The 13964-nt window shown below is 51.2% G+C and overlaps 1 protein-coding gene across 1 annotated transcript; it reads right to left on the minus strand.

Moving 5' to 3' along the window:
- Positions 1 to 3117: 3117 nt before the first annotated feature.
- KLF17 (KLF transcription factor 17) lies at positions 3118 to 12608 on the minus strand. Its single transcript, XM_086952322.1, has 3 exons — positions 12383 to 12608; positions 5544 to 6555; positions 3118 to 4151 (listed from the first exon to the last, which is right to left on the minus strand). The coding sequence occupies exons 1-3, from the start codon at positions 12473 to 12475 to the stop codon at positions 3976 to 3978; spliced, it is 1281 nt and encodes a 426-aa protein (XP_086808448.1). The 5' UTR covers positions 12476 to 12608; the 3' UTR covers positions 3118 to 3975.
- Between the last annotated feature and the right edge of the window lie 1356 nt (positions 12609 to 13964).

The raw sequence follows: 13964 nt of genomic DNA on the forward strand, positions 1-13964 counted from the left end.
TTGTTTGCGGTGCGGCCTCGCCCATACTTTGTCTCTCAATTAGTGGATTTAGTATATCCGTGTAGAGTAGACTTAAAACATCCCTGTGCTCCTCCCACTCAGAGTGGGGGTTGTCTCAGAGGAACTAGGGGTCTCATTTATGAGTCTGTGTGTCACTTTTACACCGCTGGTGAGTCACTTTTTGTGACGCACCAGTGGCGTAAAAAATGCACCTTGTTGCGCCATATTTACAAAGTGACGCATCTAGGTAGATGCGTCACTTTGTAAACCCCTGCGCCACATTATACCTGCGCCAGGTATAATGTATGCAAGGGGGGGGCGTATTGACGCAAGAAAGGGTCATGGAAGTGACGCAGTGAAATCTATGAGATTTCACTGCGCCACTTCTAGGACTCAAATGCGTCAAAATCTTATGCCTGCCTCACAGCAGGTGTAAGACTGACGCAGGCAATCCCCATGTGAAAGGACGCATTGCTGGAGTTGCGTCACTTTTGTGACACACTCCAGAAATGCGTCAGTATTGCGCCATACAGATACGTCAGAAATACTGACGTATCTGTAACTCCTTGCGACATGATGTGTCATAATGTAAATATGATGCATCTTTGGTGTCGCAAGGAGCGCACAATGAAAAGTGACGCATCGCTGTTTTCACGCAGCGATGCGTCACTTTTCATAAATGAGGCCCTAGGTTTCCTCTGAGAGGAGAATCCCAAATGTTGAAGCATGCCACCTTTGGTGGATGAGGGTTTTTCGTCCTAAAAAGGGATCATCCCACAGTTAGATCTGTGTGATATTGTCGGTGTCTTATTTCTTGTTTTGCATATTGTTTTTTTTAGATCCAAGGATTTCTTGTTATATTGATGTACTGTATTGGGGATGCAATCCTGTGCAGGTCTTAAAATGTTCCCCTAGGACGCTCCATCTAAAAACTTTGTTTATTGTACTCATTGAAAAGCCTCAACAAAGACTGGCGTATTCTGGCGCACAGTAAGGTCATCACTTACTACGCTTTAAAAGCGAATATAATTGAATATATAATGACAAATGTTTTGTCGAATGCACCATTTTCCCCAAATATTCTTGGGGCAGGTACCCCCCATTCCCTTCTTGTTTTGGGCAGGCTCTCTCACTGCAGTCACCATGCACAATACGGGTGCAGGTCTGACACAATTTGCCAGAGCTGCTTCGGGTTCCCTGCCCGGCCCTGTGTGACTCGAGGGATGCGCCATGATCCGGCCTGTTTGTCCTGGGGCTGGCAGGCACACTGAACAGGAGCAGCCCCAGAGCGCAAGGCGGAGCCAGAAGCAGCTGTACATCTGAATGTTGGCTAAAGGTGCGGTTAACTCTCAATTGCACCCAAGGAAAACGGAGTGAGTCACCCCCTCGCCTTCTGCACACCACAATCCCTGCACGAGGCTCTCCCGGCAGGCAGGGGCCAGGGCTTCCCTGCCCCACGCAGCGCCAAGCAGTACCTGCCGCCCCGCTCCTGTGTACTTAGCGCTACACCAGTTTTGACTCACAAGCCATGCTGCCGTTGAGGGGCATTTCTAAAATAAAGCAGGTGGGGCGGGCTCAGGTGGAGGGAGGGGTGCAGGCTACCCCATTACCAGACCTCGAAGACAAGCCCCGCCCTGGATGATGTCTGACTGACTGAGTGACACACATACTTTCCAATTAGGGAACTGTGTTGTTTGTAGAACAACGGGTATTACACGTCCGGGCGCCAGCTCTGCTTCACAGGAGCTTGCATTTTGCTTAAAACATGTTCAATTTAATTTACAGATATCACTGTTTTACAGTCATTTCCCCAGTACATGTATGCATCGTTTAGACATGAGCTCCCACTTGGATCAAGTATGTGTAGCTGCACAGGAGGCACCTACACACCTGAACCCCCCCCCCCCCCCCCCAAAAAAAAAAAAAACACACACACACACCTCTCCTCCGTTATGGCGGAGGCGCGTCCCCCCACCTGCTGCCTCACATTAATAAAATAGTTATAAACACCATTATATTATGTGTTGCAGGCAGGGAACCAGGCTGATTAGTGCAATTGTACTATTACTTCAGCCCCGGCCAGTGCGCATGTCAGATTGGCCGGCTGTCTCGAACCGGCCAATCTGACACGTGCACGTCAGAGCCTGGAATCCCAGGGCTGAGAAGCAGCCGACAGATTGCAGCCGCAGGCCAGCAGGCAGCAGCCTCTAAATGAGTGCTGGGTTAGCCTTCTCCAAGCAATCCTGGTGCTACGCTGCGGCTCCAGGGTTGCTTAGTTTCTCTTTGGACAAGGGAGGAAGTCCTACCCTTTCTGCCACCAGTCACCGCCCAGAGAAGAGAGATGGCAACCAGACCCTGCGTGCCAGCAAACGCAACACACATGGTGAGTTTCCTGAGCATTTTAATGTTGCCGGCCGGCGGCCGCTACTGCACACGCACACTTTAGGCGGAGAGCAGCTCTTTTGCTAGACAAAACAGACATTGGAGGTGAGGAGGTTTGGAGTGTTGGTGGTGTTGTAGGGTTCCCCTTAATAAGGAGCTTTTCTCCACTCAAAACTTCTTGGGAACTACCCGTGGTTAAAACAAAACAGATCGCCGCAGCTTGCAGAAGGTGAGGCTGGGGCAATGCTTTTCAACATCCAACAGGAAGGATTCAACTCTTTCCTCTTCTTTCAGAGGAGAAAACACCTGGAGGATTAAACATCAGCTCTGCAGTGTAACTCCAACCCACGCCTCTGGAGAGGAGGGCTGCCTACCAACCACTGGGCAGCAGGGAGTAGGTGCATTCAGGCAGTGTCCCTGGTTAGTTATTTGTGGGGTTTCAAAGAAAGCCCCGATGAAGCCCTCTAATAACCTTGTTTCGCCCGACACATGTTGAGAGCAGGAGCTTTTTTACCGATGCACAGCAGATGAATTCACCAATACAAGAACAAAAAAAGAACAAAAACATATAGACGTCATAGTAGAAATATGTATGTTATTCCTGCGTTTAGGGAATTCCTCTCTGGGATATTACAGGTCTTTATAACTCATCATCCTTTTGGACTAGATTTTTGATTGGCGGGATGTCTTGACAGACACACAGAAGAACACAAAAGATAAATAGATACATGAGTATAAAGTTTTCTGAACAGCATTTATTTTACAACTTCATACAAAAAAAGGCAGTTCCGCTAGTACCTGACACATTAACCCTTTGGTAGAGCCATGGGCGTAATTCATGTAGTGATTTACATAAAAAAGATTACAAAAATGGCAAAGTAACACTTCACACATGGAAACTGGCAATACAAGATGATGGGCAGTTTTTGAATGGGCTGAGTGTCCAAAAATACAAATATATGCTTGTTTTGTATCCATTTCCGCATGGATACACGCACGCCCCCCTCTTTATAATAAAAAAAACTGCAGATAAAAAAGTACAAGTTTCAAGAAATCTTCCGGTTCTTCTTCACAAACTTTCACTCAAGTGACATGCAAGACCTGACATCAACATTTAACTTGAGGGCCGGTGGAACAGGGGGCCCTAGGAACTCCATTTCATTTACAAGCTCTTTAAAATTTTAAATAATATATTGTCGCCACGAACGATTTAATTAATTGACATGTGCCTCTTAAATACTGTCTTTTTGTGCCTTTATAGATATCTTTGTACACTTGTTTATTATTTAAAACATTCTTAACAGTAAGAAAATATTACAAATCTTCATAAATATAATCCTCAGTCGTTTTTTCCGTGATATATTTAGAGAACATGTTTAGCTCTGTACATCCGATGAGATCGGCCCTTTCCCAGTCCCTTAGGAGTCTTTTATTTAATTCTGTACATGTTCACGTGCCCCGGTTCTGTACATGTTCGCGTGCCCTGGTTCTGTACATGTGCACGCGCCCTGGTTCTGTACATGTTCACGTGCCCTGGTTCTGTACATGTGCACGCGCCCTGGTTCTGTACATGTTCGTGCGCCCCGGCTCGGCTCACATGTGCCTCTTCATGTGCAGGGCCAGGTGGTCAGACCGAGAAAAGGCCCGCTCGCAGAGGTGGCACTGGAAGGGCCGGTGGCCAGTGTGTTTGCGGTAATGGCGAGTGAGTTCGTCGGAGCGGGCGAATTTCCAGCCGCAGCCTTCCCAGTTGCAGTGGTAGGGCTTCTCGCCTGCGAGGAGAGAAAAAAAAAGAGGCTTGGGGTTACTTTCAATGTACATGACATAATACACAGAAAAGAATACAGCGCAAACACCTCGAATGGAAAAGGTTAGACCCTACGGGCAGATTTACAAGCCCCGTGCGCCAATTTTGCGTTACTTTTAACTTGGGAAAAGTGACGCAAAAGTGGCGCAAAGGGCTTGTAAATTTACCCCCTAGAGCCTCAAAACAAACTTAAGAAAGCTACTGAAGAGACATCGGGGCTTCTAAAGGCAGGGAGACTTAGAAAGTGGCATCGTTTGACAGTGGCATCGTTTAAAGATGTCCCGCCATCTTGAAACAAGCCCACCGTGGCCCACCTTTAGTGTCGGCTCGCTCCATCTGTGGGCGCGCCTCGGGACAGTTAGGGTAGTTTTTTTTATTTTTTATAGCGTTTGACATTTGTCCTAAGCACATCTCAGAGCTCAGAGTTGGAGAAGTAAAGATGGAATGGGGGTAGGGGAGATCAGGACAGGAAAAGAGGCATGAAGGGGAGCCCGGTGAATTCTGGGATATTCTTTACAGTGGCTACTTTAGTTTCTCAGATTAGCGAGCAAGCCCTATATTATTGTCAAAGAGGCAATTTAAGGATTCGAACTCCTTGGCTTCTCCAAATTGAAAACAACGGCATGGCATGTCTGAGAATAGTGCGATGACTTAAAGCTGGCATGTGTAAAACAAAGTGTTGGGCACTGCTTATTTTTAAAACACCAGCCTACGCTGCTAGGTGGCCTACGTCATCTCCACCACCTTGAGCCTCTCCTGACTCTCTATAATCCTAAAACCCTCTGCATTGGCATAAGTATGGGCCTCGAATCCCAGAGTGCTGTTTGCTGAAAGGCAGGAGCACCTGAAGGTGACACCTGACTTGCCGCCACCTGGCAGCCATCTTTGTCCCCTGCATGCATCTGGTGTGCGCCCTCCCGGGTTCACACTGCTTCTGGTGGTGAGATGGTGAGTGCACTCCAGGTCCTGCTACAGAAGGGGGATTGAGGGGGGTTGGCTGCGGGCAGGTGGTGTATCCCCTACAAGGCTCACACTGCTTCTGGTGGCGAGAAAAGGGTGCAACACCAGGTATCTGCTGGGGGGTGTACTGCGGGCACGTGGAGTGCTCCCTCCCCCCTCCCAGGCTCACACTGCTTCTGGTCGTGAGATGACAAAGCACACACAAGGTTTCTGCTAGAGGGAGGCAGCGTTGGAGACAGTCCCTAATAGCTGCCTGCTGCCAGAGGTAATCCTGCAGTGTGTCCCTGCACTAACATGCAATTAAGGGTGACTCGCAGTGGGCACTGTATCATTAAGTGCTTCTAACTAGGTTAGCACATCTCCCAGGGCGATGACGCAGGCGGCGAGCTGCCCTTACCTGTGTGGGTACGCATGTGGGCCTTCAGGTGCGAGCTCTTGGTGTAGGTCTTGCCACATCCGGGATACTCGCAGTTGTGGGTCGCCGTCCGCTTGCGGGCCCAGGACCGGCGCCCCCTCTTGGGTTTGCAGTCCTCCGGGGCAGTCATGGCAGGGAAGTAGTCCAGCATGGGCGAGGAGGGCGGGGTGAGCATCATGCCATGGATGCCCTGGTGGTGGACTTTCAGGGGGTCCCGGTACATGCTGAACTGTCCGTGGAACTGGGCCGCGTGCTGGCCCGCGTAGTGGGGCGGGTAGGGGGCGGCCATCTGGTAGTGCTGGGGCACGGGCATGTGGGGGTGGCAGTGTATCTCACTCATAACATGGCAGTCAGTAGGCCCCATGTCCTCGGTGGGTGTGGTGGGGCCACCTCGGTGGAGGGCGAACGGGTGGCCCGGGTGGAGCTGTCCGTGCATGTGGATCAAGCCGGGTTTCTGGTCCACCATGCACTCTGACGTGGGTGAAGGAGTGAGGCCCAGCATGCACGACTGCTCGGGGTGCTCCTTCTTGATCTTGTGGGCCCCCAGATGTTGAAGGTGCTCCATGGACATGGGCCGCGGGCCTGGGTGGCCCATGGCGCCCACGCCCCTGAGCTCTGTGTACTCTCGCCGTTGCATGGTGCTCTTCAGGCTGTAGTCTGGTGGCATGTCTAGGTTGGGCATGTCAGGGGTCAGGAGCTCAGCCACATAGCTATGGTGGGGGCTTCCTGCAAAGCTGCTGGCCCCATACTTGTTAGGCGTAGGGTAGGAGGAGCCGTCGCTGTCGTAGGTGGTACTGCAGCTCTCTGGCGTCTCAGGCAACGGGTAGGTGCCACCATGTGAAGCATTGCCCCCATTCTGGGCAGCCGTGGTGTGGGCCAAAATAAAATCCAAGTCCACAAACTTGCCCAGGTCGTCGTCCTCCTTCTTGATGGCTGAACTTTCCATCATTGAACACCTGAGGTCACTTCTGAGGGACTGCTCCATGGCCATCTCCTGGTGAAAGAGAGAAGAGAGAAAGATCAGAGATGGCATTCACCCAAACAAGACGCGAGCATTCACCGAGCACTGAAAACACATCTAGAACTTCAGTCAAAGGGAGCAGACCAGTCAAATAGGAGAACATGCACTTACACTTAGGAAAACCATCAATACCTACAATTAAAGGCAGCAGATCCCTCAAAGAGAACATTCACTGAACCATCCTAATCAACAATCAAAGGGAACAGAACACTCAAACAGGAGAACATTACCTGAACCATGTGAGACCATCAGTACCTACAATGAAGGGCAGCAGATCAATCCAAGAGAAGAACATTCACTGAACCTTACACAACCATCACAATCAATAATCAAAGGGAGCAGAACTCTCAAACAAGAGAGCATTCCCTGAACCTTATGAGACCACCAATGCCTACAATTAAAAGGAGAAGACCACTCAAACAGCAGAACATTCCCTGAACCTTATGAGACCATCAATGCCTACAATTAAAAGGAGAAGGCCACTCAAACAGCAGAACATTCCCTGAACCTTATGAGACCATCAATGCCTACAATTAAAAGGAGAAGACCACTCAAACAGCAGAACATTCGCTGAACCATATAAGACCATCAATGTCTACAATCAAATGAAGCAGACCACTCAAACAGCAGAACATGCACCAAACCTTGCAAAACCATCAAAACCAACAAATCAAACGTTGCAGACCACCCAAACAGGAGAACATGTTCTGAACCTTATCAGACCCTCACTGCCTTAAATGGAAGGAAGCAGACCACTCAAACAGGGGAACATGCACCAAGCTTTGCCAAAATAACCAACACATCAAACCATGTGGACCACTCAAACAGGAGAACATGCACTGAACCGTAGGAGGCCACCAATGCCTACAATCAAAGGAAGCAGACCACTCAAACAGGGAAACATGCACCAAACATTGCAAAATCATCATATTCACCAAATCAAGATGTGCAGACCACCGTAGGAGGCCATCAATGCCTATAATTAAAGGGAGTGGACCACTCAAACAGGGAAACATGTGCTAAGCCTAACAATCATAACCAACAAATCGAAGGGAGCAGGACAGTCAAACAGGAGAACATGCACCAAGCCTTGTAAAACCATCATAACCACCAACCGGTGCAAAACCTTGGAAAATCACCATAAAAGGGAATGGTCCACTGAAATATTACCAACATTCACCAATCTGTACAACACATCTGTTCACAACCTTGGTAATCACTATTAGTAACACACCACCCAGAACTAACTTTCAGTGAGCTTTGGGAGAGCCACAACCTACCAGTGAATGGAGCAGACCATCACAATAATGGGAAGGTTGTCACCAGGCAGTGTGAAGCTGCAGCCACCTTTCACCACAGGCAGCACACCCTCAAACAAGAGGAACCCTGCCCCGAACCCTTCAGGTGCATGAGAATCTGGGAGCAGACGGAGCTCATCTCTCAAAAAGAGAGTTTAGCCAGACCGTAAAAATGGCATAATAATAAAATAGAGAAAGCAGCCACCAAACAGCATGGTGACATTTACTGACAAGTGAAAAACTGCAACAGCACAACAGCGTAGGGAACAGAGCAGCCGAAGGAGAGAACATTAACGGGGTTAGCTGACACCTCCATCATTCACAGCCAGAGGGAACAGACCACCAAAACTGGAGGTGAGGTTCAAGAAAAGAGAAAACAGCTTAAGATGGACCATTCGCTACCAGAAGGAACAGACCACAAAACCAGTGCCCAATGTTCAAGAAAAGGCAACACAGCCACACAGAGAACATACACAACCAGAAGAAACGAACCACAAAACTAGCGCCCAACGTTCAGGAAAATGCAAAACAGCCACACAGAGAACATGCACCACCAGAAGAAACCGACCACAGAACTAGCGCCCAACGTTCAAGAAAAGGCAAAACAGCCACACAGAGAACATACACCACCAGAAGAAACGAACCACAAAACTAGCGCCCAACGTTCAAGAAAATGCAAAGCAGCCAAGTGGAAAACACAACTAGCACCCAACGTTTAAGAAAAGGCAAATCAGACAAACTTGCACAAACAGAAAGAACAAATCACGAATCTAGCGCCCAAAGTTAAGAAAAAGGCAACACGGCCACACAGAGAACATTCACCACCAGAAGGAACAGTCACAACAGTGGCGTACAATGTTCAGGAAAAGGCAACACAGCCAAACAGAGAACAAAACTATCACCCAACGTCCAAGAAAAGGCAAAACAGCCAAGCAGAGAAAACCACCAGAAGGAACAGTGCATCCAAACTAGAGCCGAGCGATCAAGAGCAGATAAACACAGCCAAAGAGGGACCATTCACCACCAGTGGAAAAGAGGCAACATCTGCCATGTGTCCAACCGATCCTGCGGCGCATTCATGCAGAGTAAACAGGGCTCACAGCTCACCGGCACATTGCAAAGAAATACACAACTCAACACTCCCGATGGAAGAGAAACTTTACAAAAGTTCAAAACCACCATTATAAGCAGCCTTAGCAAACTGCAGAACTTTCACTGCTCCTAAAAGAACTTAAAAAAACACAAAGATCGCCCCAGAAACTGACATCCAACGACAACGTTTCAGGGATCTGAGCAGACCACGTCAAACTTCGTGAGCAGCCCCAGAACAGAGATAATAAACACCACACTTCGCCCATCTGTGACGTCCTCCAAGAATTCAGCGAGCAACACCAGAGACAGACATAATAAACTCAACGCGCTCGCTGGTCGGAGCAGAACTTCAGAAGGACAGGGCGAGCACCAGAAACAGACCACAGGAAATAACGACCATTCACTGATCCCGAATAACTTTACAAACTGATACTGCGGCCAGCCGCAGGCCCAATAAACACACAGCTTCGCTGACCAGAGGCGACCACACGCTCACTCGCGCGCTGTCATGAACCCCACCGAGCCAGTGCCCAGTGACTGGCAGCCAGCAATCACAGGAAGGGCGCAGACCGCAGGACATTCGCTGGACCTCATGACACCATCAATGTGTGGAAGGAGAGACTCGGGTTCAAGTCCTGGCGCACTCTCTTTAACAACTTGTGTGACGTGTGCAAATCACTTTATCTTTTGGCGCCCAGTTCTTTATCTCGGTAACGCTAATAACAGTCATCATAAAACTTCGATTGGAAAATAACCGAACATATAAAGACATTTCAACAAACTCACCCGACCTTTATAAGATTCCATGATACTAGCAAAAACCAACCAGCACAAATACCCAAGTGTCACTCATTCGGGGGGCTTGCTACACCTCAGCAATGCGCTCCGGCGGTTATTGGCCGTGGAAACAAGAGAGCCACGTCCTAATTTCGGCTTTAGCGCTTAACCAAATTACGTGCTCCTGGGCAAACGCACTATTTCTTCGAGTCCTATGTGTGACGCGGTCGCGAGGGGCTGCGGGTGGTATTTTGTGGCATCTGCCCCCCCTGGAGCGAAAGCCACCGACGGATCCCGCCAGTGGAGGGAGCTAAGGGGGCCCGTTCTGCCCCCAGCTCCGGAGAGGGTTCATTTGTAGCCAAACATTGACTCGGCCGGATTATCCCCGACCGAACCAGTAAAACTGGTTGGTGTAAAGACAAACCGCGCAACAGACACACGGATCTGCGCACCAGGCCGGCCCCGCTCGGCGAGCGTCCTACGGGGGCTGTTCATGTCCTCAGCGGCGGCCTGCTGCAGTCACCGAACCCCCCGAGCTGCACCCGGCGTGCGCTGCCCAGACCGAGAGAACGTTAGGCAGGGCAGGGCTACCTATATGTGCACAGAGGCAGGTGCATGTATGTGCATATACATGACATCGATGCAGGCCATATGCATGCATGCTTTGCAGCCACAAACGCATATTCACAGTTTCCTTGTAGCGCCTAGATTGTCAGCAGTGCGTGTCCGCACGCCAGCGCGCGCACAGAGGCAGGTGCATGTATGTACATAAACATGCCATCGATGCAGGCCATATGCATGCATGCTATGCAGCCGCAAACACATATTCACTGTTTCCTTGTAGCGCCTAGAATGTCAGCAGTGCGTGTCCACACGCTAGCGCGCGCACAGAGGCAGGTGCATGTATGAACATATATATGACATCGATGCAGACCCTATGCATGCATGCTATGCAGCCACAAACGCATATTCACAGTTTACTTGTAGCGCCTAGAATGTCAGCAGAGCGTGTCCGCACGCCAGCGCGCGCACAGATACGCTCACACATTGAGAAATGTCCTACTCGGTTCGTCATACACACGCCCGCATTCGGACTTGGAAATGTACATACTGATGCATGGTATATTTTACGAGCAAATACAGCGTCGGGTCTAAGTTTCCAAAAGCTACCACTAAAAATCGTTGCATTATAAAGTGATATTCAACACATTCTCACATGTTACCCGATCCTTCCAACGGTAATTGCCCAGTCTTTCTTGCCCTCTAACCCCGAGTGACAGCCAGGCTCTATTGCCCCTCGTCCTGGGAGCCCAGGCAGAAGGGCGTTAGAGGGGCATTAGAGCCTGGCTGCAGCTCCTCGAACCCGGGGACCAGGCGCTCTTTTTCTATTGACACCCTGGCCAGCGGTATCCGCCTCTTTCACCCCAGGAGTGCCCGGCTTCAATGCCCCTCTGCCCAGGGGCGCTTCTGCCCACCTGGGCGATAGCTACGGGACTCACTGCCCCTCTTCCCCAGAGACTCAGTTGTGCCAGGCTCAGATGCCCTAATCCCCAGAGATGCCAGGCTCTGCCACCTCTCTAGGACCCACGGGTTCTCCTACCCCTGTGCCTCGGTTGTGCCAGGCTCAGATGCCCTAAGCCCCAGACGTGGCAGGCTCTGAATGCCCTCTCCCAAAATGTACCAAGCTTTGCTTCCCTTCTGTCTGAGAGTCACGACCTCTGGTGCCCTCTGCCTCCAGTGTGCCAGTATCTGATGCCACTGCGCTCCAAAGGTGCCAATGCCTGTTGCCCCTCTACCCAAGATATGCCAGGCTCTTCTGCTCCCCACCAGAAGCCATGGGGTTAAATGCCCCTCGTGCCCCCAGATTCCAGGCTCTGCCTCCCTTGTCCCTTAGATCTGCCAGGCTCTGCTGCCCTCCTGCTCAGGTGTGCCAAGCTCTGCTCTCTCGGATGTGCCAATGTCTACTGCTCTCCCCTCTCTGATGTGCCAGGCTCTGCTGCCCTTCTATCTGAGATGTGCCCAGCTCGGATGCCCTTCTGCCTCAGAGGTGCCACATTCTGCTGCCCTTCCACTCCTCTCCTGATCAGTGCCAGACGGCGCTGCCCCTCTCACCCAGCGGTGCCAGGCTTTGCTGCCCTCCTGTCAGGTGCGCCATGCTCTGCTGCCTCTCTGCCCCAGATGTGCGAGTCTCTGCTGCCTCTCTGCCCCACAGGTGCCAGATTCTGCTGCCCCTCCACCCCTCTCCTGAGCAGTGCCAGGCGGCGCTGCCCCTCTCCCCCAGCGGTGCCATGCATTGCTACCCCCCTGTCAGGTGCACCAGGCTCTGCTGCCTCTCTGCTGCCTCTCTGCCCCGGGGGTGCCAGATTCTGCTGCCCTTCCATCCCTCTCCTGAGCAGTGCCAGGCGGCGCTGCCCCTCTCCCCCAGCGGTGCCAGGCTTTGCTACCCTCCTGTCAGGTGCGCCAGGATCGCTTACTCTCTGCCCCAGGGGTGCCAGGCTCTGCCCCAGAGGTGCCAGGTTCTGTTGCCCCTCCACCCCGCTTCTCGGAAGCCCCTCACACCCAGCGGTGCCAGGCTGTGCAGCCCACGTCCTTTCAGACGCCGAGGTCCGCTGCCCTTCTCGGGACGCACTTACATTCAGCAGCTCGGCCTGCTTGACGTGCAGGGGCAGGAGGCTGGCAAAGGACGAGATGGAGGGCAGGCTGGCCTCAGTCCCGGCCGCAGACATCCTCGGGGGCTCCGGACTCCACTGTTGAGGCTCCAGCCACCGCCTCAGACACCCACAAAACCTCCTTCCCGAGCAGCAGCGCAGACTCCGCGAGCAAACTTTCTTGAACAACTTTTTTGGCTTCAACTAGTGAGGCGTGAGCAGACGGCAGGACCTGTTAATGTCTCCCCCGAGCCCTGATTGGCCAGGGGATCTGTGCGTATGGAAATGTTCGGAGCCGGATTGGCTGCTGCTGAGCCTGGGAGGCCGGACTTTGCTTCATGAAAGCACTCACCTGAATCACCTCCAGGACGGGTTCTGCCCCTTTATGGGTAAGACGTGGGGGTGGGGTGTCTTCTTGCAACAGAGTGCACAAGGAGGCAATACATTCCATGCAAATTAGAACGAGGGGAGGGGTCAAAGGTGAGGAGCGGGAGGGACACAAACAAGTGGAAAGGTGTGAATGGTAAGAGATAGGAGGAGAGAGTTAGTATGAAGAAAGTGACGAGGGGGCAGAGGAGAAAGAGAACCGGGAGCGGAGCTTCAAAGCGAGAAATGGAGATTGCAAGGGAAGATAGTGCGGGGGAGAAGGAGGGCAGAGAGACAGAGAGAGAGAGAGAGAGACACGGGTAGAGAGGGAGAGATGCAACTATGCAGAGGGCTAAAGATCTATCTATCTATCTTACCATCTATCTATCTATCTATCTATCTATCTATCTATCTATCTATCTATCTATCTATCTATCTATCTATCCATCCGTTCATCCATCCATCCTATCTGTCTATTTATCTCAGTCTAGCCAGATGGATGGATAGATAGATAGATAGATAGATAGATAGATAGATAGATAGATAGATAGATAGATAGATAGATAGATACAAGGAAGAGCTAAACATTAGAAAGAGACAAAGAGGGAGTGAGAGGGTCAAAGGCAGAGAGGCAGTAAGAGTGCGTGTTTGGGCCAGGACTCGCCAGTGTGGCCGGGTGCTGTCATCCACGCCCGCTCTTGCTCTGTGGTGTGGCCCCGGTACATTCACCGTCACTCAGGCTGACTGACTCTGGCTTCGCTGGTGTTTTGAGTGTCTGCCCCTCTCACTGAGTAGTGAAATTCACGTGATGTCACAGTGGTACCGGCGTGTATTATTTCTCCACGTGTGTATTACACACTCATAAAAACCTACACACGGGGGCTCGTGTGCAAGGCAGCACGCACACGGACACACACCCCCGTATGGATGGAGACGATCTCACGCACACTGAAGCCCCCACACACTCTCCACGGATGACCCCCCATGCCACAGGGCGCACAGCACTTCTCATGACACTCAGTCCGCACTTCCACTGCACGCACACGGACACACACTCTACGGATGACACCCCGTGCAACAGGGCGCACAGCACTTGTCATGTCACTCAGTCTGCACGCACACGGACACACACTTTACGGATGACCCCCCATGCCACAGGGCGCCCTGCACTTCTCATGTCACTTAGTCCACACGCCCACTG

This window comes from Lissotriton vulgaris, chromosome 1_1 (assembly GCF_964263255.1).
Source record: "Lissotriton vulgaris chromosome 1_1, aLisVul1.2, whole genome shotgun sequence".
NCBI lineage: Eukaryota > Metazoa > Chordata > Amphibia > Caudata > Salamandridae > Lissotriton > Lissotriton vulgaris.